The sequence below is a fragment of the Strigops habroptila genome, chromosome 6 (genome assembly GCF_004027225.2).
Source record: "Strigops habroptila isolate Jane chromosome 6, bStrHab1.2.pri, whole genome shotgun sequence".
Classification (NCBI taxonomy): Eukaryota; Metazoa; Chordata; class Aves; order Psittaciformes; family Psittacidae; genus Strigops; species Strigops habroptila.
In genome coordinates this window covers 11,317,554-11,342,860 of record NC_044282.2, presented here as the reverse complement: position 1 = coordinate 11,342,860, position 25,307 = coordinate 11,317,554, and the positions used below count along the sequence as shown (strand labels likewise).

Sequence of the window (25,307 nt, the reverse complement as noted above, 5' to 3'; positions counted from 1 at the left end):
ACGGTCGATTTAAAAGATACGTACATGTTTCACCTCCTCTGAGCCCAATTCAATTTTTAAAGTGAAATATCTTACTCTTTCGAACATGAAATATTAAACCCACAGTCAAACCACATCTTCTGAGAGACAGTCCCCGTATTTGAAAGAGACTCACACAATAGTCTGTTAGAAGCCTCGCCCAGGCATGAACTTCAAGTGCCCCATCCCTATGAAAAATGCACGGAGCTCTGAACTTGGCGGTGGCCGCCATCCCTCCCGAGCTCCCTTACAGGCCTCCCTGGCAGTGAAAGAGGTGGTGTTCAGGGACATTTTTTATTCACGCTTTTTCCAATTCACTGGAGCCGCGCCACGTTTCAGAGGGCAGATGGATGGCAGTTCCTAGGTGTTCACACCGTACCAGTTAGCGGAGGAGGAGGTGCCCTGTTGCCTGGATGTAGGCAAGCGTCAGTGGACTAGCAAAGAAAAAAAACCTACCCCAAAAACACAACTAAACACCCCAGAGAAAAAACAACGAGTATTTAATGGGGGAAAGTTCGGGGATAAGCAGGGCTAGCCTGCCTTCCCTTTGCCGCCCCAGCGGGAGAGGACGGGACGGCGGCACCAGCCTGCGGGGAGGGACCCCCTATCCTGACACACCCCCCCAATCCCGAATCCCTCCATTCCGAATCCCGTTCCTCCGGGGACACCCCGAATCCCGCGGGGTGCCCGGGGTGGGGGGCGGAGGAGCTGCCGCCGCCGCTGGCGCCCCCTGGCGGTCTCCGCCGCGCTCGTCCGGCGGAGCCGCGGCGTGCAGGGGCGGCCGCCGCTACACACGGCTCCGAGGGGGCTCCGCCGCCGCCGTGACGGGCCGGGCCGGGCGCCGTGCGCTGGGGGTGCGCGGGGCGGAGGCGAGCCGGGAACAAAGGGGATCGGGGCGGCGCAGCGGCCGCGGCTTCGCCGGGGGGAGGCACCGGCTGGCTGGGCGCGGGGGGTGTGGGGAGGAGGAGGAGGGTCGCCAAACTGCTGCCACTTTCGTCGACCGTGAGCGGCACTCGCTGGCGGCGGCGGCGGCGGCGGCAGCCCGCCCCTCGCTGCATGGCAGCCCAGTGAGGGAGGAGCGGGCGAGGGTCTGGCGCTGCCCGGAAACCGAGGGAGCCAGCGCCGGCGGCAGCAGCGCCCGCCGCCCTCCCGCCGGGATGCGCCCCGCGCTCCGCTGAGGCGCAGCCCCGCCGCGATGCTCTCCCCCGAGCGCCACCGCCACCACCGCCACCCGCCGCCGCCGCAGCCGCCGCCGCCGCCGCACCACCCGCCGCAGCCCAGCCATGTCGTGGCCACCATCGAGAACCTGCCGGCGGAGGGCGGCAGCGGCGGCGGCAGGAGCGGCATCTCCGCGCCCTCCTCCAGCGTGCGCCAGAGGATCAGGAAAGTGTTGAACAGGTGAGGCCAGGGGACGCACCGGCGCTCCGGCGGCACTGCGCGGCTTTCTGCGCCGCCGCCGCTCTCCCCCGGGTGCGCAGGTCCCGGGGGCGGCCGTCGGGGGAGCCCGGCCCGGCCCCTCGGCAGCGTGGGCACGAAGGCTCCGGCGGGGCAGCTCGCTCGGCTCGGCCGGGCGGGCAGCGCCTTTCCCCGCAGGAGCCGCGGGCAGGGGGCGGTGGCGCGGAGCTTCCCCTGGCCCATTGTTGCCTCCGAGGCGGCGGCGTGAGGCACGGCCTCGGCCCGCTCCCTCCCTCCGCGCCGGGGCCGGTGCTGGTCGCACCTGCCCTGCCCACAGGCACATCCCCGCAGCGGGGCCCCCGCGCCTCCCGCCTGTCTCAGCTTCCCTGGCTCGGGAGGCGGCGGGGAGGAGGGATCCCATGTCCCCGGTACCGCAGCCCGGCCGGTAGCGGAGAGTTGGAGCGCCGGCGCCGGGCGGGAGGGCGGCTGGGAAGGGGCGGCCCCTCGTCCCGGCGGGGTCCGCCAGCAGCGGGGTTTTGACGGACCCGCTCAGGTGTCGCGGTCGCGGGCAGCATGCTGTGGCTGCGGGAGCGGGGTGCCGGCGGGACACTGGCTTGTCCCTTCGCCTGTTCGTGCGGCTCGAGATTGTCAGCGCAAAGCCAGGGGAGCGCAGAGTGCTCGGGGTAAATCATTTCACCGAACGCACAAGAAAACACTGGAACCATCTTACTCAAATCCTTTACGCTCTTTGCCTTTGCCAGTTGTTTCTTCTGCACTGCATTTGATTAAGGCTGAGGTTTTTGCTATAAAACTGTCTATCCAGAGCCTAACAGGTTACACTTCTCCAAAAGGCGCTCCTGCCTGAAAAGCCGGCTGAAGCGATCCCTTTCTGCCCAGTGACTTTTATGTGCTGAATAGAGCGGTCGCAGCGTTATGGGCAGCAATGGGATGGTGCCGACCAGTGTCGGCATCTTTGTCTCCGCTTTAGTTTCGGATACATATAATATGGATAAGCTACTAAGAAAAACGGCTGTTCTATCTGGATGTACTAGTTTTGAAGATGGTCTTTTTCAATCTTTTAAACATTAGGAAATTATGATAGTTACTTTATTACAGATACCTGAAAGTATTTGATTGCTCACAGATCACTGCTATTAGGTGCACTTAATTAACTGTAACCATTGTAGGAGGATCCTCAAACACATCAGTAACGGAGGAAATATTTATCCTTTGTTATTCAAGCATGAGAAGGATTGAAAAGAAGTTGAAACAAGTAAAAGCTGCTTCAGCTCAATTATGCATTTCCTTATACGTCTGTGTTAGTAACTCTCAGCATAGTAAAATTCACTCAATTCCTCAACCCAACGATCTGTGTCATCTTGGGTGTCCTGTGCTTTCAAAATCCTGCTCTCCTTATGCTTGGTCATCCTGTGATGTGTGTCCATCCTGAAACGAGACACTAGAGGAAAGAAGTTTTCTCGGGGGCAGCAGGAGAGGAATTCAAATGTGGTGAGGGAATCAGATACAGAAGCAATATGTACTCCTGTTCAAAGGTGGTAACAGCGACCTCTGGGGAGCCATCAAACTGACCATGGTCTTCATGGCTAGGAGGATTAATTCATATAGTTCAAGCATTTACCATGCTTATGTGTATATATGATTCTCAGCCATAGAGAAAGAGTCAAATAAGTGTTTATTATTTTATATATATGATTGAAATGATAATATACAGTGTTTTGGTTTTTTTTAAGGGAAAAAGGATAGAAATTGGCTCCAGTGACCAAAGTTCAAATCTGTGTTCTGATTCACAAACTTGAATCTAGAAAGAGATCTCCTATGGCCCAGAGGAACACCCTAATGAACAGGAGCCCTGTCACTTTTTCATAGAATCATAGAATGGTTTGAGTTGGGTTGGAAGGGACCTTAAAGCTCATCCGGTTCCAACCCCCTGCCGTAGGCAGGGACACCTTCCACTAGACCAGGTTGCTCCAAGCCCCATCCAACCTGTCCTTGAACACTGTCAGGGATGGGGCAGCCACAGCTTCTCTGGGCACCCTGTGCCAGTGTCTCACCACCCTCACAGTGAAAAATTTCCTCCTAATATTAAATTTAAATCTACCCTCTTTTAGTTTTAAACCATTACCCCTTCTCTTAACACTACTTACTCTTATGAAAAGTCCCTCTCGAAGTTTCCTGTAGGCCCCCTTTAGGTACTAGAAAGCTGCTATAAGGTTTTTCTGGAGCCTTCTCTTTTCCAGGCTGAACAAGCCCAAGACTCTCAGCCTGTCTTCATACAAGAGGTGCTCCAGCCCTCATGAACATGGTCATGAACATGTTCTTTTCTCCTCCTCAAGCATGAAATGAGAGTTAATTTTTTCCAAATTTATGTGACTTATGGTGATGGAGAAGACTTGTTACTGTGGTGTTTTAAGACAGCCTTTTCCTTGTGTAAGAGAATCCTCAGCACATTCTGAAGTCTGTATCAAGGGAATTTTGCCTGAGTTAGGTTTCCTTCATCTTTACATGAAAACTAATGACACAGCCCATGTAAAGTCATGGCTTTCATGCAATATTTCTGTCAATACAGTGAAGTGAACCCTGACACAGTGAAATGAATCCTCACATGATGTTTATGTTTTCATCTTCTATGGATGCAGATGTGTCTATAGCATGCAAATGTGTAAGGGAAAGGAAGAAATATATATGGTATATCCCTAAAAAAGCAGGAGCCCAGAACAAACTAAGCACTGGCTTCTTCACTTAATGCTTTTCTACTGGAACAGAGTAGCACTTTCTCCATGCTATCTCTACCATTTTGTGCACTATTTGCTTGAGACCCGTTTGTGAAAGATCCCTGATTGACTCACTGGATTGAGCTCATGTACTTCTGTTTTCTGCTAGACAAAATGGGGGCTTGTTGAGCAGATGAACAAACCAAAAAGCTTGACAACAGCTGGGATTGCCAGAAATCTGCTTGTAGCTGGTGGAATCATGGAATGGTTTGGGTTGGAAGGGACCTTTAAAGGTCACTGAGTCCAGCCCTCCTGCAATGCGCAGGGACGTCTTCAACTAGATCAGGTTGCTCAGAGCCACATCCAACCTGACCTTGAATGTCCCCAAGGATGGGGCACCCACGACCTCTCTGTGCAACCTGTGCCAGTGTTTCACCACCCTCATTGTAAAAAAATTATAACTTACATCTAGTCTAAACCTACCGTCTTTTAGTTTAGAACTGTTACCCCTTATCCTATCGCAACGGGCCCTGCTAAAAAGCCTTTCCCCAGGGACAGGTCAGGGATGAAACAAGACAGCAGGATAATGGGGACAAACACTGGCAGAAACTGAGCATTATTTCTCTCTCACTTTATATGTAGTAGTTTGGTCATCCAGGCACTTGGCGATTCCTGAATTGCCTTCAGAGGCTTCTCTTAAAGTTGCTTTACAAGCTATGAAAACGTATTTTAACTTCACCTCCCAGACTCTTCTCCCTGTTCACTCAATAGATCCTGAGGTAATAGAGAAACACTTGGAACACCAGCCCCCCCAGGGTGTTTGAGAGAGAACATATTGAAAGCAGAGCTGGTGGACTGTAACAGTCTATTTCAGTGATCACGGCAAACACTGAGCTCTGTGAGAAAGTTGGCCATGAAAGAAAACCAAAGTAAAACACAAAACTGAAGAGTCAGAATCATATCAATCGTCAGATTGGATATAAATCCTGAGTTGCCAGTGGTCCTGAACAGGACCTACTGCAACAGGAGCAAGCTTCCTGTTATCCTTGAAGTCTGGGAAGGATGACTTGGAATTGCTGTTGCATTAAGACGAAACGTTGTTGCAGATTACATACCACAAATATGCTCCTGGACCTGTGACTCACACCCATGATCCGTGAATCCCAACTGCAGGGTGCTGCCTGGTACCTTCCTTCTCACATTTGCTGAGCAGGTGTCCCTGGCTGACCCTGCCCTGCTACATTGCAAGGGAGAGAAAGAATAGTGTTGGCTGTTTGATTGCTTCCTTGCTTCCCCACAGCCTCTGCAAAGCCAAAATTGGACTCCACCAACTCTGTCTGCTCACAGAGGACCACTTGATGAGCAGTGACTCACCTGCTCTGCATTGCCTCCCACCTATAGCAGGAAGCAAGAAGAAAAGGAGAAAATCATGTGCTCTGGAGTTCTGCAGTTCTCCGTGCCTCCACCCCAGCACCCGCGTGTTTCAGAGGTACCTGTTGGTGGCTCGACACTTGCTCTGTCTGTCTGTCTCCCAGCACAGAGGGGTGCCTTGTGTCCCTTCTTTGCTCTCCCTGGCTGACCTGAAGGGTCAAGAGCAAAGAATCACCTGCCAAATGTTGCCTGTGGCCCCTGAAGACTTTTGAAACATGGATCTCATGTTAAGAAGACTGGTTATCACCTCTTTAGAGGAACTGGGCAGAGCATAAACATTGCTGAAACACAGGCGAATGGGTTGCCAGATGATCTATGTGGGGGATTCTTAAAAATTATTATCCAAACGAAAGCCAACAGATGAGGTACCTAGGCATAATCTCTTTAGTCCTAGGCATCAGGACAAGGAGGGAAAATGAAGTTTCTCCAAGGGAATGAGTTAGTGTCTTTGGATAGTTTAACAAAGTTGTTTTACCTAAGTAAATGTGAATATTCTGGGAAACAAAAAAATACCATAGCCTCACCAATGAACTCAGGTCTCCAAAGTAACATCTGGGGTCCTGCTGTTGTATTACTTTCCTTGATGAGGACTTGTTTGAAAGTGGATGGCACATACTATTTTCTGAGTTTACCCACTTCTATCTTTTAGTACTTTCTAGTACTATCTTATAGTACTTCTATCTTATAGTAATTTCTTAAGGAATAAGATCTAGCCATGCCTTATCTTGCTGTTTCAAGGATATCTTCATGTGCTTTTTCTTGCTCTCTGTTGCTAAACGGCACTTCCTATTTTTCAGAAGTTTCCTGAAAATCATATAAGAATATCATAGGCATATTCAACTTGATATCAGAAGATGGAGTAAGAGTAATTTGAAGCACTCAGTCCCATGCCATCTTTTAAATAGCTTTGTAGTTGTCTGCACTAGTGGATTGTGAAAGCTGTCTCCTGAGCAGTGTGAGTCTTTCTCTTCTTCTTTGCTCACTTATTCACTTTATCGAAAAATTTTTTGCCTTGTGCGTAATGCTAGTATATGATTTAATTGCCACTATGTTTCTTAGGAAAAGGAAGAAAAAATAATGTTGCTAATAATTATAATTCATTAAGCTAGGTAGGAATTTAATGAGCGAAATTATATGAAGAAAACCAGTTTGGATTATCTTGTCAGAAAGCCGGCTGTTTGGGTACAGTCTGTGTAAAACTTTTGCCTTTTTAATGTGCTACAGGCCAAATTCATCCCTGATAATGGAGTTGAGGAAGAATTTGTCCCACTAGCTGACTAACTTTGAACTTGAACCGTGTGTCAAGGCTACTAACTCTTGAGAAATGAGAGCTGTTTGAATGACAGTGCAAGTATAAAAAGCTATAACCCTATGATTTTTTTTCTAATAACATGTATCCACATAGTAAATCAGACAGAGGGAGTTTATGTACTTAAAAAGAACCTGAAACTGAATAATAATGAAATTGAGGTAACGTATTTCATTGCCCCAAAGCAATAACGTCTTTCAGTTGACTGATCAGAGAGGCAAACAAACCAAATAATTTATGGCATTTTTCCTTAATGAGAAGCAAGTCAAGGATCAAACACATCATTTTTGGAATCCAAAAAAAGCGTGAGTATTCGTAACCTTCAGTTGCTTTGCTTTCTTCTTCTTTCTTCTTCAAAACAAAAGGATTGGCTTCCTTCAGGATTTTTATTCTTTAAAAGTGCAAATAGCTTCTCAAAGTCCACCCAGAATAACAATGACTGTAGAAGAATGAGTCTGAGCCCAATTCAGATAGCTGTAGCTCTCCTTTTAGGTAAAAATATTTATACCATTCTGAAGTATGTCAAAGAAAATGAGTTCATAACGCAGATCAAGCAACTAGGTTGGTTTTCTGGTACCTGTTAGTAGTATTCTTTTTGGTCAGGGAAGTGGTCAGGTCATATCTGCCCATAGGAAAGCATCCTAGCAGAGGATTTAGAACTCAACTGATGAAAAATTGTCCCCCTTGCCTTGCTTTTGCTCCTGAGAATTTGCATCTTAGGAGACAGCAGCCTTGCTGGTCCTGATTATTTCAGCCTGCTGAAATAGTGACACTGTAAATGCACTGCAATCTAAACCCGACAGCTGACATACTGATTGGGATTGGGAAAAGACTTTCCCTAGGAGGGACAATTTGGCAAGGCGAAATATGTGGGTGTCTTCTGTCTACCTGTGACATTCAGAAGGCCAGTACTTACTGGGTGCCTGTCTGTAAGTTTTTGACACTGGCTGTGCCGTGGGCTTTGGGAAGGGGTTACTGCCTCTTGAACTAGGGGGGTTTCAAAGGAGCAGCACTGTAAATGGCTCCATAGAGAAAGCTGGAGGAATGGACAGAGTGGCTCTTATGGGATGGACAGAGCAGCTTTAATGTGCTAATGAGGGGAAGGCCAGATGCCAGCAGCGATCAGAAGGGCTCTTTGTGGCTCTGTCTCTTTAGAGATGGCTGGAGTCTCTGTCCTTATCGAGGTTGTTTCTGCAGGCAGAGGCAAACACTGGGGCTATTAGTGAGGTGTTCCCTTCCTTTAAGTCAGCAGATAGCCTTACAGATCAGCATTTGAATACTGATTAGGGCTAATTACCAGGAAAGCTTAGGAAAAAGAACTTGCTGAAGAAGCTGGACTTCAAAAAAACTACAAAAATTGCCCCCCAAACCCAACAACAGCAGAACACTCATGCTCAAAGGCTTGTGAGCTGAGCTTAAACTCAGCTGAAATCACCTGTTGCAAGAATAGCAGTATGGGGACTCATAAATTGCTATGACTGTAAAGTGCGTAAGTATTGGTGGTTGTGAAATTCATGCTGTGAACTGCCGAACCTACCTGTCCCTGCTTATTTATGTCTGTTGTCTGTCCCTCTGGGATGTTTGCTGAAAACACGCAAGTTTTGAAGCTTGTCTTTCAGCTTTCTCTGACTTGGTTTCTCTTGTGATTTAAGAAAGTGTTTCTTCAATAAATATTCACTCTCTATCATTTTGTCCTAGAGGCACCAGATGATTGAGTTAGCAGGTTTGACCCCCATGCATTACATTCTCCTCAGTATGGCTGGAACTAAAGAGCAAGAGATGGAGGAGGGAGAATCTCTGCAGCCCAGCCATGCTCAGTGGGAGCACCCGTGTGGCAAGACCGTGCCATACCTCTGCAGGGAGTGTGCCTGCTTTTTGGGATGTGCCATGGTACATGGTGCTAGCCAGATAATTTCCTAGATGGGGTGGATGACCCTTGATCTCACAAGAAAGGTCTGTCCACAAATGACACCATGTAGGTGCCACCATAAAAAACTGTGACACTTACTAAACCCAGCCTTCTGTTTGTAGCTGATACAGTCATTTCCCCTTGGTGTGGTGATCAGTTACTTCCTTACACTGCCTTTTCCCATGGTGATGTGGGAGACTATGCTTCACCTTCAGACAGGTCTGACCTGGGGCAGCCTGTAGGAACTTAGAGGCCAACAGTGAATCTTCTTTTTTGTTATAGCTTTTTTTCCTGTCAGAAAACGCAGGTGAGTGAAAACCTTGGCAAGAAGGGTTGGGTTTTCTCAAGACTGCATGTTCAGCAAGGTTTCTTATGTCCAGACTAGATTTTTTTAGATGGAGATCAAGTAAGACTTCATGGTAATCTAGTGATGGGAATACTTATGTAAGAGACCAGGTTTAACTCTGCTTTGCTGCATCCCTGAGGGCTGCTGCAAGCACATGGACTGTGAGGTTCTGTTGAGATGAAGAACCTCGAAAGGTTGTGGTTTTGTCCTAATGCAAAATGGTAGGAGTTTTGAAAATTAAAAGTTGGGATTAGAAGATGCCTTTTTTTGCTCAGCTCATCTCCCAAGGCATTTAGGCTTCAAGGTGTTCATTTACAATAGTACACTATGCTTGAAACAGATTGCTGCATCTCTAATACAGATAAATGAGGTAATTTTTGTCCAGTAGCACAACCATAATTATTACCTCCCAAGCCCTAGTGTTAATTGCAACCTGTGAGCAAACATTAGGTGATGACAAAATGAAACCAGAATTTGAAACATTGATAGTGATGGCCATTAGTTAGCCCTCTCTGGTGTTCATTTGTCAAAGAAACTGTTGCACGTGTGTTCAGAAGCCTGCTTCACTGTCTGTTATTGGGCTGCATTGATTTTAAAATGGTACTGTCTTCTGTGCCACAATCATTCTCATTGCTTTTTTCATTTGGCAAGTGGTTTGATGTGACCTGATGTGGAAATCAGTTAAGTGGGGACTAAATTTTCCACTATGAGGGTAGTGAGACACTGGCACAAGTTGCCCGGAGAAGGTGTGGCTGCCCCATCCCTGGCAGTGTTCAAGGACAGGTTGGACGGGGCTTGGATCAACCTGGTCTAGTGGAAGGTGCCCCTGCCTGTGGCAGGGGGGTTGGAACCGGATGAGCTTTAAGGTCCCTTCCAGCGCAAACCATTCTATGATAAATGTTTTCCGCCATTTGGTGAAACGGAGAGGAGGCCATTGGCAGTGTCGAAGGGAGATACCAGCATCTGTTCGTGCTCTGATACTTCTTCATTAACCTCGTAGAAGAGAAAGAGAGTTCCACAGCTCTACTCCTGGATCTCTCCAGCCTAATAACTAAAATCCAGATCCTTAATGTAGCCTTGGGGCTGCTAGCTCTGCCAGTTTCAGTGGAATGGGAAGTTTGAGGGGTATGGGTTGAATGAGGGTGGTGGCTACAAGGTAGAAGCCATGGAATTTACCTCTGCCTTTTATTGAAGAGAGGAGTTAGATGTCTAACTCTTGAAGAGGAGGCCTGACAGGTAGGGGCCTAATACTCCAAGGTGGATAAGGCATAAGCTGTACCCTATCCTATGCTTGCTTTTTTTTTACCAGGGTGCAGTATTCTTCTGCGTGCATCTTTGCTTTCTCCCCCTCTATGATGATCAGACAAATGTTGGAAAATACTTAATAAAATTAAATTAATTACCTTGTGGTTATTCTAAGCCCAGATATTTTTATGGAGTTTAAATAGCTCTGTATTTTCAGTGGCTTCTGCAGCCTGATTTAGGCTGTTTACCTTCTGAAATCTTACTAGAAGCTGAGTGCTGTAATGAAACTGTACAAGTGTTTCTTTCCTGTTGCTCCTTTCCTTTTCTCTCTCTGCTGCTGCTACAGGCATGAAATACTTTTGATTATGTTTTTTTTTAACTCCTTGCTACCAGTATATTGAGGTCTGTGGGGACTGTTCTGGATAGATTGAAAGTGAGGAAGGACAGCGAATAGAGAGTAGGTTGTGGAGAGTCGAGCAGGGAGCTAGAAAATATTTTCATGGGAATGGGATTTGATACTTGAAGGAAATAAAACTTTAATATTGTAGAGATAATTTCATCAGGCTAGGTATGAGGATTAAGTACCATCAGTCTCCAAGCTTCACCTAACATGGTGGGGAATAAGCCAGCACCCAAATATATGTAATGATCAGACTCAAGTGCTTCCTTTCCTGCATGACCTACCTGATGTGCACAGGTAACTTCCAGTCAGGTTTGAATACCTGACCCCTCTGTTGTGTGCCTGGTGTGCTGAGGGGGATGCTTTGTAGAAAAAAAGACTATTTTTCTGTAATTTAGAGAGCACCATTTGCAGAAGTGTGTTCTGGCTTGTCCCACAGCAGACAACACCTGTGCATAGCCTTGGTCTGTTGGCTCTGCTTCAGGTTCTTCTACCAAAGGTGCTTTGCTTTGGTTTAGCACTCACCAGCATTTTTTTTGACAGTATACTGTTTTTTCAGTCCAGTTTGTGGTGGTGGTGGTGGGGGGATACCACATCTTTGAAGAGAGAGATTCAATAGAATCCAGGACATTTGAGGACTTAATCTAGAAGCACAGGGGCGAAGTGGTGTGATGGTTGTCATACATGTATGTGGAAGGGTTATGTTGCATCTATGTTAACCAAGTAAAACCTCCAGGATTCAGAGTTTCTCCTGCTCTAAAGAGATTACTTGAGTTTAAGACACCAAGTAATTCCCTAATAATTCACTTGAAAAAAGGACTCTGTGTCTCTCTGTGTGTGTAAGCAAGTGAGATCTTTTTAGCTGAACTACAAGTTACCCAAATTTAACATCCTGTTATAAATAAATAAATTGTAGCGCATTCTAACTCATAGAAGAATTTCTGCCAAATCTGATGTCTGAAATTGTTCATACATATTGATTTGGTAGGTATTACCATGTTAATGGAACTTATCATTACTCAGCTAGATTAATTTATTAGATTTATTCCTACACTTTCACAATGTATAGATGTATTGAGACATGAGCCTGCAGAATCAATACCAATTTCTTTTCTCATTTATGAATCCTCTTACTAACATCCAAAATACTGTTACACTTTAGAGTATTTAGCTGCAGTTTATTTTGAAGCATACATTCCAACAATTTTGTCTTTTTCTTTGTTCTCTAATGATTTTTTTTTCCATGTATGTGGGCTCTGTTTGAGCTAAATGCCATGCATCAAGCATCAAACAAGTCATGACCATATTCTAGTCATTGGGTCTAGTCAGCAACTTAGGTGTTTGAAGATTCAGGCTCTGAGACCAGACCCAGTCTTTGAGATGTGTTTTGGCTGCTGTTCTGCATGGGAAGCCCAAAGCAGGAGAGGAAACAAAGGTAAAAATGTTATTTACAACTGAGTTGACTACCAAATGTAGTATATTTTCATGTTTTTCTTTGAGCAGCGGCCATGTGTGCGTTTATTTTTCGGAAGCAGTGGTGTTTGAGAAGTGGTAGCAAAGACCAGCCAAAATGGATAGCCGATGTGGGGCTTGTTTGCTTGCTTCCAGAGCATAAGCATCAGGCAGAAGCTATTGAAAGTTTGATGGGAAGTGAGGGAGGTGGAGGCTACAGCAAGTATGGAGGAAGAAAGCAATTTGGTCACTTCTGCCCATCGTGCCATTTCAAGACAGGTAGAAAGCACTGATGGTATGGAGAGATCAGTCTTCATGCAGTCCAAACATGGGCATTTCTGTTCCCCTCACGGCACCAGTAGTGCTTGGAGATACCATACTTCCTTCCTTTGGATGGACCAGAAAGTTCTGTAATTCTCAGGAAGAGAATTGCAGCGACTGGTTGACCTCAGCCCAACCTCAGCCAAAGCAGCTCACCAGACATTTTGGTGGAGAAATCTCCAGCAGCTGCAAGTCCACAATGTTTCATCCAGTGGTCTGTAATGTGAAGCTCCTTAAAAGTAACCCTTCTCCGACTGGCCTTTCTTTGTTGTTTACCGGTAAAAGTTGCTCTATACACCCAGTATGCTGCTCATCTTACCATTTTTTGGTCTGTACTTAACTCTTGCTACTGTAGCTGCCGCTTGTGCACCACTGCAGTTGCTGACCATTAAAAGCTCAAGCCTGATAAACAAAAACAACATGCACGAAAGGACCTGTCAGGTGATAGAGGGAAACCGAGGGGCAAAAACCCACCCGCAAAACCATCATGATGCAGAAGTAGGCACCAGAGTTAGAAAGATGGGCAGATGCCCTGTCTGGTTCAGTTGTGGGATTTGGGACCAAAGCCAGAGCGTTATGGTTTGTGTCGTTTTGACTCTGCTTGACTAAAAGTTACAGGAGACCTGGTGGACAAAAAGCAGCTCAACCAACTCATTGCAATGAAGGGCAGGCAGGGGTGGGCTTTTGCCTGTTTTGTTTTCAGAAGCACCTTGTATTGCAGCAGCAGATAAGGAGAAATACTGTGTTTTGAAGGACTTGTGAAGAAGTTACATACAGTAACACATCCTGATTTACAGTCCAGGATTGGACACCAATTGGTTTTTCAGCCTTGGGCAAATCTCTCAACCTCCCAGGGTCTGGTTCAGTACCTGTAAAATGGGGATAATTAAACTTAACTACCTGGAAGAGTTGTTGATTACTTAATGTTTATAAAATGCTATACAGTGCTATAAAATACAGCATAGTGCTCAGGAGCATCTGGTCTGCAGTTACTGTAGTGCTTCTCTGAAACTTTATGGGCAGCCGTTTGCCAAGAAACAAAATGACTGATGCACGCAGTACATGCAGGCTTTGGGAGAAGAGGGGATGGCATCTTTTCAAAGGCATTTAACTTAAGTTCCCTGAGGTACCTCACATCAGAATACAAGGCAAAGTTTTCTGAGCACATCTGCAGTGGTCTGGCACTGAAACTGGTGTCGGATGAGGCTGGGACTGCAGAAGGAGGTTCTGGCAGGTGACAGAAGAGCGCTTTGCTCCACTCCCAACTGCTCGTTCTTATTGTTGCCCCTGTCCCCAGCCTCCTTCCCCTTTGTTGTGCTGGTGGAGCTGTTTGCATGGTGGCATGGAGAACCAGGTTGGTGGCTTGATGCAGAAGGGAAGAGAAATGGTAAAAAGTTTCTGTTGCTGGTTTGTGTTTCCAGATGGATCTTCTCTCCAGTGTAGTTTATCATGTGGCTACAAAAACATGGACTAGCATGGAGAAGAGGGTAGTACAGGGGCGAGAACAAGTGTCTGGAGAGAAAGCAGGGCTTCAGCATGCTGCCGAAGCTTTCCTGACGCTGGAGATGATGTCACAAACCATGTTACCTAAACACAGAAGACGCTGCCATCACAGGGGTTAGAAGGTGTGTTAGTGAGCTGACCTCCTTTCCTGCCTCCTGAGACATGTTATGCCGATTTCTTATGTATGGCAGCATAAGAGATATCCTTTGGTGAAGGTCTGATGCTGACTGGAGCTCACCGTACTGTGTGTGAAACTGCCAACAGGGGGGAAAGGAGCTAAAGATGTGCCAGAGATGAGCCTGTAATAATTTCTGAGATTTACATCTTGACACTGTTAGTTGGGATACTTATGACATGAATATATGGCACTATGTGAACAATGCATGCACACACACACATACTGATTTGGTTTAATAGGGGGCTGTTAAAAAAAAAATTGTGTGTGTAGGAAACCGTTTCCTAATCAGCCACTCCTGATTTAATACCTGGAAGTTATTAGGAGAGGGTAGTGAGTTACCAGGTGCAAAGATTCACCCTCTCAGGCATTTCACAGAACTGGGTAAGATAAACCTGAGCAGTATGTTTGCTCTTAAGTCACAGTTTCACAAACTGCCAAAAGGTCTCACTTCTGTCTCTTCCCTGCTCCTGGCCAAATTGCTCCTTCTGCTTTTGCTAAGCCCAATCTGGTTCCTGTCACATCTCACAGTTGGCTCACTAAAACAGCAGAGAATTAACCTGGCTGAAAAAGGTTGTTGCTGTTGCTGCATCTTTAGCTAGCTTTTGATTAGACTAGTGCCTGGACTGGTAAAAGGAAGGAGCCTGTGGGCAGGGAACAGGGAGCAGCAGGGACAGAGGAGATAGAGAAAATAGAGATTGGAGGTAAAAGAAACTGAAAAGAAGGAAGAAAAAGTATCTCTTTCGGTGGTCACAAGTTTTTTATTTGGCTCATCTGTACTGTAATACCATGCCTGAGCTAACTGCTTGTTGCTAGGGTCTTTAGCTTCCTGCTGTCCTACCTTCTCCCTTGTTACAAACCTTAGTCCTGATGTTTCTGAGAAGAGTGATGATGGCCCCAGGTGAAACCTGGTGGGTATCAACAGTTGGTAAACAGTCAGCTGTAGCCAATTCCATACTCAAGGGGAAGTGACGTGATTGTAGAGAGGCGAAAGAGTGGGTGACTTGGTATCTAATAGTATAAGTTTGGATGGAGCTGGTGGAAAGATGAATGCTACAGGTCTGAAGTCTGTAAGTACTTGGTGTGTGCTCTAGTGTTGGAGGTGATGGTGGAGGTATGATATAGCCCTGAATGGACAAGCATCTTCCTTGTTACACCTTCTGTTTGTTTTTAGGCTGGACTGAGTTCAGTGAGGATGGGCATTTGTGCAAAACCTTAATGTATGCATGCTATGTGTTTCCCTGTTGTTAGAAGATGGTAATGGGAGCCTTATCCTTGATATTGTTTTTTCATAGTAACTAAAAGGTGCATGTTCAGCAGGTCTAAAATCACTGTATCTAGTGTGTGGTAGTGCCCTTGTGGGCGTTATGACTCACTTTTGTCTCTCTGGTATGGTGTGCAGTAACTTTGCTGCTGCTAATGATGAGAAAAACAGCAATTGATCAGTGGCCACTGAACTGGTTCACCTCACTTTCTGTAACAGCATGCGCTGTATTACAGCTTTCTTCTATATGGTGCATTGTGAATAGCTGATGTGATTTTTATTTGACTGATGTGACCTTGGAGGTGTATTGCTGCTCCCTAGCCTCTCTTTTTCTCTTCTGTCTTTACCTAGAGCCAGCAGTCAGGTGCTTGCTTTCCTAAAGGCCATGCCTTTGAGAGAGTGCTCTGATCGCTAATCCCATGGCTTCACTTACCAAAAGAATTTCTTGAGAGCAAAACCTTCACCAATTTGATCACTTCGAGAGTGGTTGCACCAGGGCTCCTTTTGGGTAGACAGATTGTACTGTCGTATAAAGATAGTTTTATGGGAGTGTTTGTTTATTAGTCCTTCTTCCCAAATCAGTCCTGTATCATCCTAATATGCTGTTGTATTCTCTTTTGTGAGAATACAACATAGAGTCATAGAATAGTTTGGGTTGGATGGAATCTTCAAAGATCACCTGGTCCACCCCCCCTGCAATGAGCAGGGGCATCCTGAACTAGAACGGGTTGCCCAGCACCACATCCAGCCTGGCCTTGAATATCTCCAGGGATGGCGCATCTACCAACTCTTTGAGTAACTTGTTCAAGTATTTTACTGTCCTTGTCGTAAAAAATCTCTTCCTCACGTCCAGCCTGAATCTCCTCTCTTTTAGTTTAAAATCATTACCCCTTTGTCCTATTGCAAGAGGCCCTGCTGAAAAGTCTTTCCTTGTGCTGCCCAGTTCCAGCGTATTATTTCACAACATCCTCTCCTTTCCTGCAGCAAACTGTTGTATTTAGAGCACCAAAAGCACAGGCAGACAGAGGTAAGGAGGCAAATGGGTATTGTAGAAGACAAAAAGCATGAAAGAGTATGGTTGTATACTGTGCCTGGAGAGAAATAAAGGATTAACAAATCCAGATGGAGGATGTCTCGCATTGTTTAGTTCTTCATTGTGATCCTACTGAAAAAAAAAAAAGTGATAATAGAAATTGCAGATCAGGGCCTAAAGCTTCTTTAGGTTGTGACTTTCTCTTAACGACAGAAATTTAAAATAAATAAATAAAGTAGGGGCATTGCAGTTTATCCAGCTTTCAGCAATTATGAGGTTGTGCTTGAGTTTCTTGGCAAGTTATTTTTATGACTGGTGGTAGTCGACCATGTTTTGATCCCTGAGGTGGAGTTTTAGGAGGTTTTGGTTTTGTGACATGGGTCAGAGGACTGTGTTTTTATCCATATGAGCTGAATGTGTCACTGTTTAAAGGTCTAAGTGTTAACACCAGTAGTTTTTTGTGACAGTACTGAGAGCAAGTTTGGCCATGGGACAACTGTGATACTTTCTTTTTGCCTTGAACCCTAATGCAATAATTCATCTGGTTTGTGGTTCCCCTCTGTCCTCCAGATTACTGTCCAACACCAACTCAGATTGTTTGCTGGGGCCGGTCTTGTTTTGGGGAAGCTTAAACCATTGCCACATTCCTACTCTCAGTTAAAGCTTTAACAGCTTGTAAATTAATACAGTCCAGGGTGGTATCCATGGGCTAATCAAGCAATTGTGTTCAGACAGGGAATGTCTCTATTACTAGGAGTACAGGCTCTGTTGATTTTAAAAGGAAAAACCAACCCAGGAGTGCTACAGGACAATATACAGCAGTTCCTGGTTTGATGCCAAAATGAGTGAATGAGCAGGAAACCAGGGAAGAAGCTTCAAGGTAAATTCTGCCAGTGTTTGAATCCCAGTTGTTTGAAGTGGAGAGATGCAACACAGCAAATATCTCCATCTTATTTTGTCTCTGTGTTTAAGTATGCTTCTGTGGCACAGACATAAATTGTCAGGGAGGGAGGGAGGAAGGACCTGTTTCTTTGCCTTTTGGGTGATCCTAATGGATATGGCTCGACTTCAGGCAAGCAGAGATTGCCATGTGGCTTGCAACGAACTAGCTTGCATGTGTGGATATAGTATAGACACATTGGCTGTTCTTATAAGTGCCGTGATGGTGATGTACTGAAAGTGATGGGTCATCTGTTTTGTCTGAAAGACCTACTGTATGAGTGAAGAAGATATAGTAGCAGTGCAGGAAAAAGTGGCACATGAGTTCTTAAGATGAATTCCTACCTGGATCCTCAAACACGTGGTAACCTCAATTGTGTTTTCTTTGCATGGCCAACATTTCTCCTTTCCTTGCTCTCCCCATACATGCAGCCTGCCTCCAAAACCACAGCAGCAGCACAGTTGGAAGATTTCCTGTAAATGAAAGGGGAGTATGGGCAGGGTCCCCCATCCCCAGTGGAGAGGGTCTATTATAAACGATGAATTGTGCCTGGACAATGCAGCCCCTCGAGGAGCCGGTGACCCTTATGAGATGCGTGTGTGGGTAAGAGGGCACACTGCAGTCCCTGTATCCCAGCCCAAGTGCGGGTGGTGTGATGCTCTGGTTGTAGTGATTAATCACTGCTTTTAAGGGCTGGTGTCGACTACAGATCCCTGTAAATTGCCCAGAACACTTTAACACTGGTTAAAGCTGCTCCTTAGGCACCTTTCTATTTGATTTACCCCAAAAGGTGGGATGGAGAAATGTTTTTTTTTCCCTCCAACTAGTAAGAAAAAAAAAAAGCCAGAATAACTTTGCTATATGCTGTCAGACTGGCTTTCACCTTCCTGGGCTTGCTGAGGCCCAGGGAACTTCTGTGAAGAAAAACTGCAACATAGATGGGGGATGGTGGCTTCCAGCTCAGTGCATGTAGCCTTCACGTGATTGTGTGTGCCTGGGAAATGTAAGAGACATTGTCTTCAAGAAGTATGCATGGATTTTTTTATTTTTATTTTATTATCATAAGATTTACACCAGACAGTTAATGTGTATGTCTCTGGCTTTTCTTTGTGCCTTAAAAAGAACAGCTGGGAATTGCTGTTATAATGATGGAAATGAAAGCCAGCTGCAGCAAAACTGTGCTCTGTATTTGTCTGTTTGCATAAGTAATGGGTGAGAAATAGGCGATGTTTACTATGTCATTATTCTAGAAACCTGAACAGTGGTGAACACAAATGCTTCTTAAAAGTCTTCCTGTAGGCTAAAGTCCCGTTCACCGGAAAGGCAGTCTTAATTTCCTCAGCACATTATTAGAAAAGCTGCCCAGAAGTCCGAGAAGATTTTTTTCTTCCTTAGAGGCATTGAAATCTCTTACCTTTAGTATTGCTTCTCAGAGAAAAAAACCCCAACAAATCCACACCAAAACCAAATGCCACAAAGGAAAACAGGTTTAAAGGGAGAAGTTATCAAATACATAATATTCTCTCTTAGCCTTAAAGGGACAGGTATGATTCAGCACAGTCTTTTTTTTTTCCCTTTTTTTTTTTTTTTTCTTTTTTTTGGTTTTGTTTGTTTTTAATGAATGTCACCTTGATGCATCTATCTACACAACATTTGTGTGTGGAAACTTGCAATTAGTTTTACTGGAGATAGTGGGTAAGATGGCATTCTTTGGTACAACAGATCAGAGTCAAATGTGATAAAATAGATTAAGTAACTCATTATCTGTAATATTAATAGCTGCACATACTCAGTGCATGCTATGTATCCTGGTTTTGGGTGATTAGCTTAGTCATGTTATTCGCAGACACAGGACTTTTAAAAAGCGTTAGTCACTTTTACAGGACTATAGGAACATAATATTGGCTTGCTCTATTTTAACAAGCATCTGGTATTACTGTTGGTAAGTAAACTGTGGCTGAAGAACCAGTCCTGTTTCATCTTATGTATGGCACATCACTATAATCTTTCAGGCTTGGTCAAGCTGGAGCAATTAGAGGAGAAGTAATCCAAATGGCCCCAACCCACAGCGTATGGCTTTGCAGCCATTACCTCTCCCCTCTCAAAGAGTTTTAAACTGAAAATGTGCAAAATTACTGTTCAGGGACTGCAGGCTAAGCTCTTGTTTATTAAGTTTGTATCCCGCAGGATCAGCTTTCCTGTGTGGAAGAATAATAACCAGTTAAAGAAAGAGCATTCTTCTCCCTTCCTTCCTTTTCGTGGGGCCTGTGGAAATCCCTTTCCCAGATCTGCATTGTTCCTGGTCAGCAGAGACTCATCAAAGACCCTGAGGCACCCTGGGGTGCTACCTGTTGTCCTGTTGGTGGAGAACAGTACGGCCTATGTGGTGGGAAGAGAGACCTCTTCGTGCCGAGTGGTCCATACCGGAGTCTTCCCTGGTAAAAGCCCTGGGTCCTTGCGACCTCTGGGCTGCCAGATGGCTAGGAAGAGCCACCATGGTGCACGGCAGGAGCTGCTGCTGGCTGTGGCCCTGCACTGCTCACATGGGATGCCTTTTGCATGGAGTTCTACACATAATGCCTGCTCTGCCTGCCCTGGGGCCAGTGCTAGGAACAATTTTATTTTACTTTTGTCATTTTAGTACCTTGTTTTTGTGAAGCAGTAGGCTGGTTGTCCCTTTTCCTCTGTACTGTGTGGCTGCTGTTCCCTTCACCCCCTCACTTGCAGCTTCCCTTTCTTTCTTCTCTCCAGCTTGGCTGCCTCTTTTTCTTGCTCTTCCCACAGAAGAAGATATTCTTAGGTAAGGGTCAGATGCTCAGGTCTCTTAGGGTAGGGTTTTGAGATTGAAAGATTACAGCTGCTTTTTGGTGCCTGCTGGCAGGAGTTGCTAGCCTGTATCCTCTATCCCAAATCTGGGCTCTTGTGGAGGCATTTCGCCCTAACTTAAACATGTGCAGGCTTAAAGGGGCTTTGAGAGCAGAAGTCTGCTGGATCTTTTTTTTCCCATGGCTTTAATCTGTTCAGCATGTCTCACAGGAGCAAGATACCTGATGAAAAATAAATGCAAACTTATGTTAAGATTTGATTTCTGTGGTTGAGATTGTTAGGTATGACAATAACCACTGCGTTGGAAACGATGTATCTGTGGCAGCAGCTTCACTGTTGCAATGTGCAGGGCTTTGAGTTGCTCTTCTGGTGTCATGCTCTTGGGTCTATGGATCTTCCAGCCACAGCGTCCCCTCTAGTGGAAGAGCAGTTCTGGCTGATTTCATGTACACCCTTGTTAGGTTATTTTTAGCTGCCAAGATTAATGCTGTAGTGAGATAATTACAATGTAGTGGTATGAACATAGAACAAAGCCCCTTTAGTTTTAACCCACATTCTGACATGCAGTCTCTGCCTCTTGAGCTAGGCAATTCTCTGGTTTGCTTCTGGTTTTCCCCTTAGAATGCAAACACCAGCCCTACATCAGGAGACTTGGACTGTTTAATGAAACAAAAAATAGGCAAGAGTTTTAGAAATGCTTCTAATGTGTGTTGTAAATACAAGGGACAGGAGCAGCCATGGTGAAGGAGAGTAAGAGGCTATAAAGGCCATGTCACAGATATGGAAAAGTCTTTTCCATATCTCGCTGCAGCTCAAGAAAACATAAAAAGGCAATGTAATTAGGATGCTGTTGAATTATGTATAATATTGGCACTGAGTTCTCGATTAGTTTCATTTTGGTAATGCTTTCTTTCTTGCCAACAGAATAGTCTATGTAAATAAGCTGCCTCCTCATTTACTTGCATGGCCTGATTATATACAATTATCCCTTGACTGTTATGACTCTTAAAATTAATTTTGAGCTCAGCTGGGTAGGTATTCTAGGATTGCATCTGAAATACTTACCTGCTTTAACTGACCACATAAATGCCCAAAATTGGGATAAGTGATTCTGCTGACAGATTTGTTACCTTTCTTCAGTTTTCTTACCATTGGATTGATTGTCACAACACGAAGAACGGCCTCCAACATAGTTAAATAGACTATGCCTTCTTAACACAGGAAAACTGAGAGTTAGTAAAATATCTTAAGAATATAGTACTTCTAGATCTTTTACATCTTAAAGTTGACCTGGAAACACTAATAACGAACCAGGGCAGAAGGTTTTTGTCCATCCCCTGATCCAAATGTGTCTGCAAGTCTATTTCTTTGCCTACTTTGCAGCTCATGTCCTTTGCATCTCCACATCCTCCTTAACAGGAGGCAACTTCTGTTACGTATCTCAGCTCAGCCTCTGAGATACCAGTATCTACTGCTTAAGCAATGGAACATGATTTTTTTTTTTTTTTCCCCCCTTGTCAGAGCCAAAACAGCCATCCACAAATGCAATGGTCTGGCTGTGATACGATAGCCTAATATATGCATTCATAAAGCCAGATGAGAAAAGAAGTTTAAGATTCATATTCCACAGTATGCAAATCCACAGTTACGTGGACTATAGAGAACTGTTGACAAGCTAATGTTAACTGCAGTTAATGAACCTGAAACTTCTGTCTTTAAAAAAGATTGGCTTCTGCATGTAGAAAATAAAGATCAGTATAGAGTGTTAGTGAAACAGGTGTTTTCTTGTAAAGCTTGTAGAGTTTTGCCCTACAGAAGTAGGAAAAAATCAACAATTGCATCTTGTGTGGTGTCTGAAGAAGGTGAAGAAATCACAAAGATTATAATCCTCAAGTGTTTTGGTATCTCTGTAGGGTGGCATGACATAAGCATGAAAACCAGCTTCTATGCGAAACCTTCCTGTTCATTCTGAGCTGTAGTAATAAATTAACACAAGATTTACTAACTTCCTAAATAAAATATTACTCCTTCACATGACAACTTGAATTTTTCTGGCTGATTTAGGATAAAAAGTAGCCCCGAAATGCATTGAGGGAGATCTGCATGCTGCAATACATCAAAGATTGAGTTAGCCCCCAAAAGCTCCCTAGTTTTTAATCAAATTTTCTCCTTGCTGTCTTTGCTAGAAGTTTTTGTGATACCATCTTTTTCTATTAAGTCCTAGTTCTGTGTTGCCTTGCAACATGCTCCTAGAAAAAAAGGTTATATTAATTTTTGGGGTAGGAAGGCTGAAGGATGTGAAAGAATGTGTACTAGCTAGCCTGTGTGTGCTACTCATTTTTATTTTTAAATAAAAATCTCAAAGTCTTACTTTCTGTGCTGTAGCAGAAGGCATTTGGGACGTCTCAAAGACATAATTGGGACTAATGGGACAGATCCAAAAGCTGGATAATAGAAAACAGGACTCGATGGAGATATCTGTTTGAATGTGAACGAATGTTTCATGAAAAAAGAGAGATCCTCCAAGCTAAATCACAGAAAGCTCTTTCAAATCCACATGGAGAAAATCATTCTCTGCTGATGGGAGCAAATGTCCTTTGTATCTCTGATTTCTATGATTTTTCTTTATTTATTTTTTTTTTTTTTTTTTTTAGCTCTTTGTCAAAGCTGCAATTTCAGAAATATTAAGGAAGGGGATGAAGGATTTGCATTCAGACCTAAGTCTTGTTATATCATTGTGGTGTGCCATTTTTTAATTGTCTCCCTTGGTGCAGGGCTATAATTTGTCACAAGGTTCCTCCCTGTGCATGGGCAGGTAGGAGACCCTGAGCAACCCCCTCACTGCAAGCAGTGTTGGGAATTAGAGCAGCATCTCAGACCAGGCTGGTCACCCCCTGTGGGGGTTTCCCATGATGGGGAGCAGGGCAGCACTGTCCTTCTTGACGGCTGCTGCTGGGTGAGAGAGCGTACATGAGACCGGGCACAGCTATAGGTCCTGCTTCTTTGATGTGCTGCTGAGCCGCTTTGTGTGCTGCAGTCTTCTGGTCCTCTCCTTTGTGGCACCTAAACTGTGATTAAAGCCTCAATGAGTGTCCCTCCGCTAGGCAACGGGGAAACAGTGCCTGGAATCCGCTCAGTTCATTGATAAAACCCGAGCCTGAAAGAATGATGATGCCTTTGTGCGAGTGCATCCAGGCCTCTGCAACAGGCTGGCCAACGCCAAATTCTGCTGCCTGAGCCCTCTGTCACTTAATCCCAGCCGCCGGGCAGTTGCCTTCTGGGACCTGCTCTGAGGTTTTACATCTCTTGTGTTAAAATAATGTACTGGCACAAAACGTTCCATGACCTTAGGGGCCCTGATGACTTTTCCATGGAACTGTAAGCGTTTGGAAGCAGAAATGTAGCAGAGACCTGAGGAGGCAAAACAGCATTTTGTAGGCTGCTTTGAAAGATGAAACAAAAAAAGGGTGTTGTGTTTTTATTTTCCTTTTTTCCCCAAACGCGGTGTGAAGCAATGGCTATGTCCTGGTAGCCAAACAAAAAGTAAAGTGAGTGTGAAGTACATATTTCTCTGCTTACTGTCCTGAGAACACGTATTGCATCTAGAATGAATGGGTGAAATTCCACTGAGTTAGCGGAGTAGCATTGGTTTAGAGTACGCTCTCCCCACTCATTATTTCTTTTTGAAGCCCCAGTCACACTTTGAGGCTGTGAATGAGTGGAATTTTTCTTCTAAAGCAGATAATCCAACTGCTTGGTTATGAATGGGGAATGGCATGTCTTTCAAATTACCACACAAACTCCAAGCACAGAATGATTTTCTGAGGTTTACAAGTGGAACTGTTAAATTAGTTTGTGATTTAAAATGAATTTTAAATTTTGCTCCTCTGAGAATTCTCTGGCTGCTTCCTTTCCATGGGCTAAGCAGAAAAATAATGCAGAGCTTGCACCTTCTTTTTTTTTTTTTTTTTTTCTTCTTTTTCTTTTTGCTTTTTTCTTTGCTGTAGCGCCTGAATGCATGATGCTTTGTTTGACGTTTAGCCTCCTGATGCTGGTGGATAGAGGCTTGAGAAGTTTTCCCTGTAGCTGTTCTTTTGCTGTTGCAGATACAGAGCTGCTGCTTAGAGTAGACATCTTCATGCTGCAACAGAGGAAGAAAACTTCAGTTCCTTAAAGGTTAGCCAAACTAAAAAAGGCAGAGAAGGAAAAAGAAGGGAAACTTATGCTCGCTTCTGGGCTGTCTCAAGATACCAAACATGATGCAGCCATCAGCTGGCTGTCCTTTCTTCTTGATGCGAATGTTATATTTTTCACCTAAGCAGGCTCTGCTACCTGAAACAGGCTTGTCACAACCGGGCACGTGAGTTATAGCTGTAAGATGGAAAGTGCTAAAAAGTGAATAACTTCCCTGATAAATTGCCAGCGTGATTTCTACACCTACACGGTCCCTCCCCCCCCCCCCCCCCCCCCAATTTATTCTTTTTAGATCCGGGTTTGGGTACATGTTTAATAACTATGTGTATGTTTCCAAAACTTAAGAAACTAAATCTGGCCAGTGGGAAGTCACAGATCCCACTTTTGCGCCTTTCTGTACTCTCCGAGTGACAGCTTAAGCAGCACTATGGCTTTTGCAAAATGAGGTTTAGACTCCTAAGATATTTATGTTATTTCTGTAGTTTTTGCTCCTAGACTTCAGTGATCATCAAATGTTGCCAGGTTTCATCAAAACAGGGTTAAATCTGATAAGGAACCCATGTATAGAGAGTGGTTTATTAATCATAATGTAGATTGGGGGTTGTTTTGTTGGATGTTGGCTATCTCTAGACTGGGCCTTTGCTGATACATTGTTTGTCTGTGCTCAGTGGATGGAGATAGGCCTTCCCAGAATATTATCTTGTCCTATCTAAAAATGATTACTTGCCCTCTGAACATGCTTTTCCCTCTTCACTGAAGAGTGAGAAGTAACCTGATGGGTAGTTTTTGATGTGTTAAATTAGGTGGGAGGAAT

General features: G+C 44.8%; 1 protein-coding gene across 1 annotated transcript in view; it reads left to right on the top strand.

The window, feature by feature from the left end:
* Positions 1-751: 751 nt before the first annotated feature.
* SLC35F1 (solute carrier family 35 member F1) overlaps positions 752-25,307 on the top strand; it is a 239,512-nt gene continuing 214,956 nt past the window's right edge. The window contains exon 1 of the mRNA XM_030490249.1: positions 752-1,416. Coding sequence (XP_030346109.1) covers positions 1,214-1,416 — 203 coding nt within the window. The 5' untranslated portion in view covers positions 752-1,213. The remainder of the gene's footprint in view (positions 1,417-25,307) is intronic.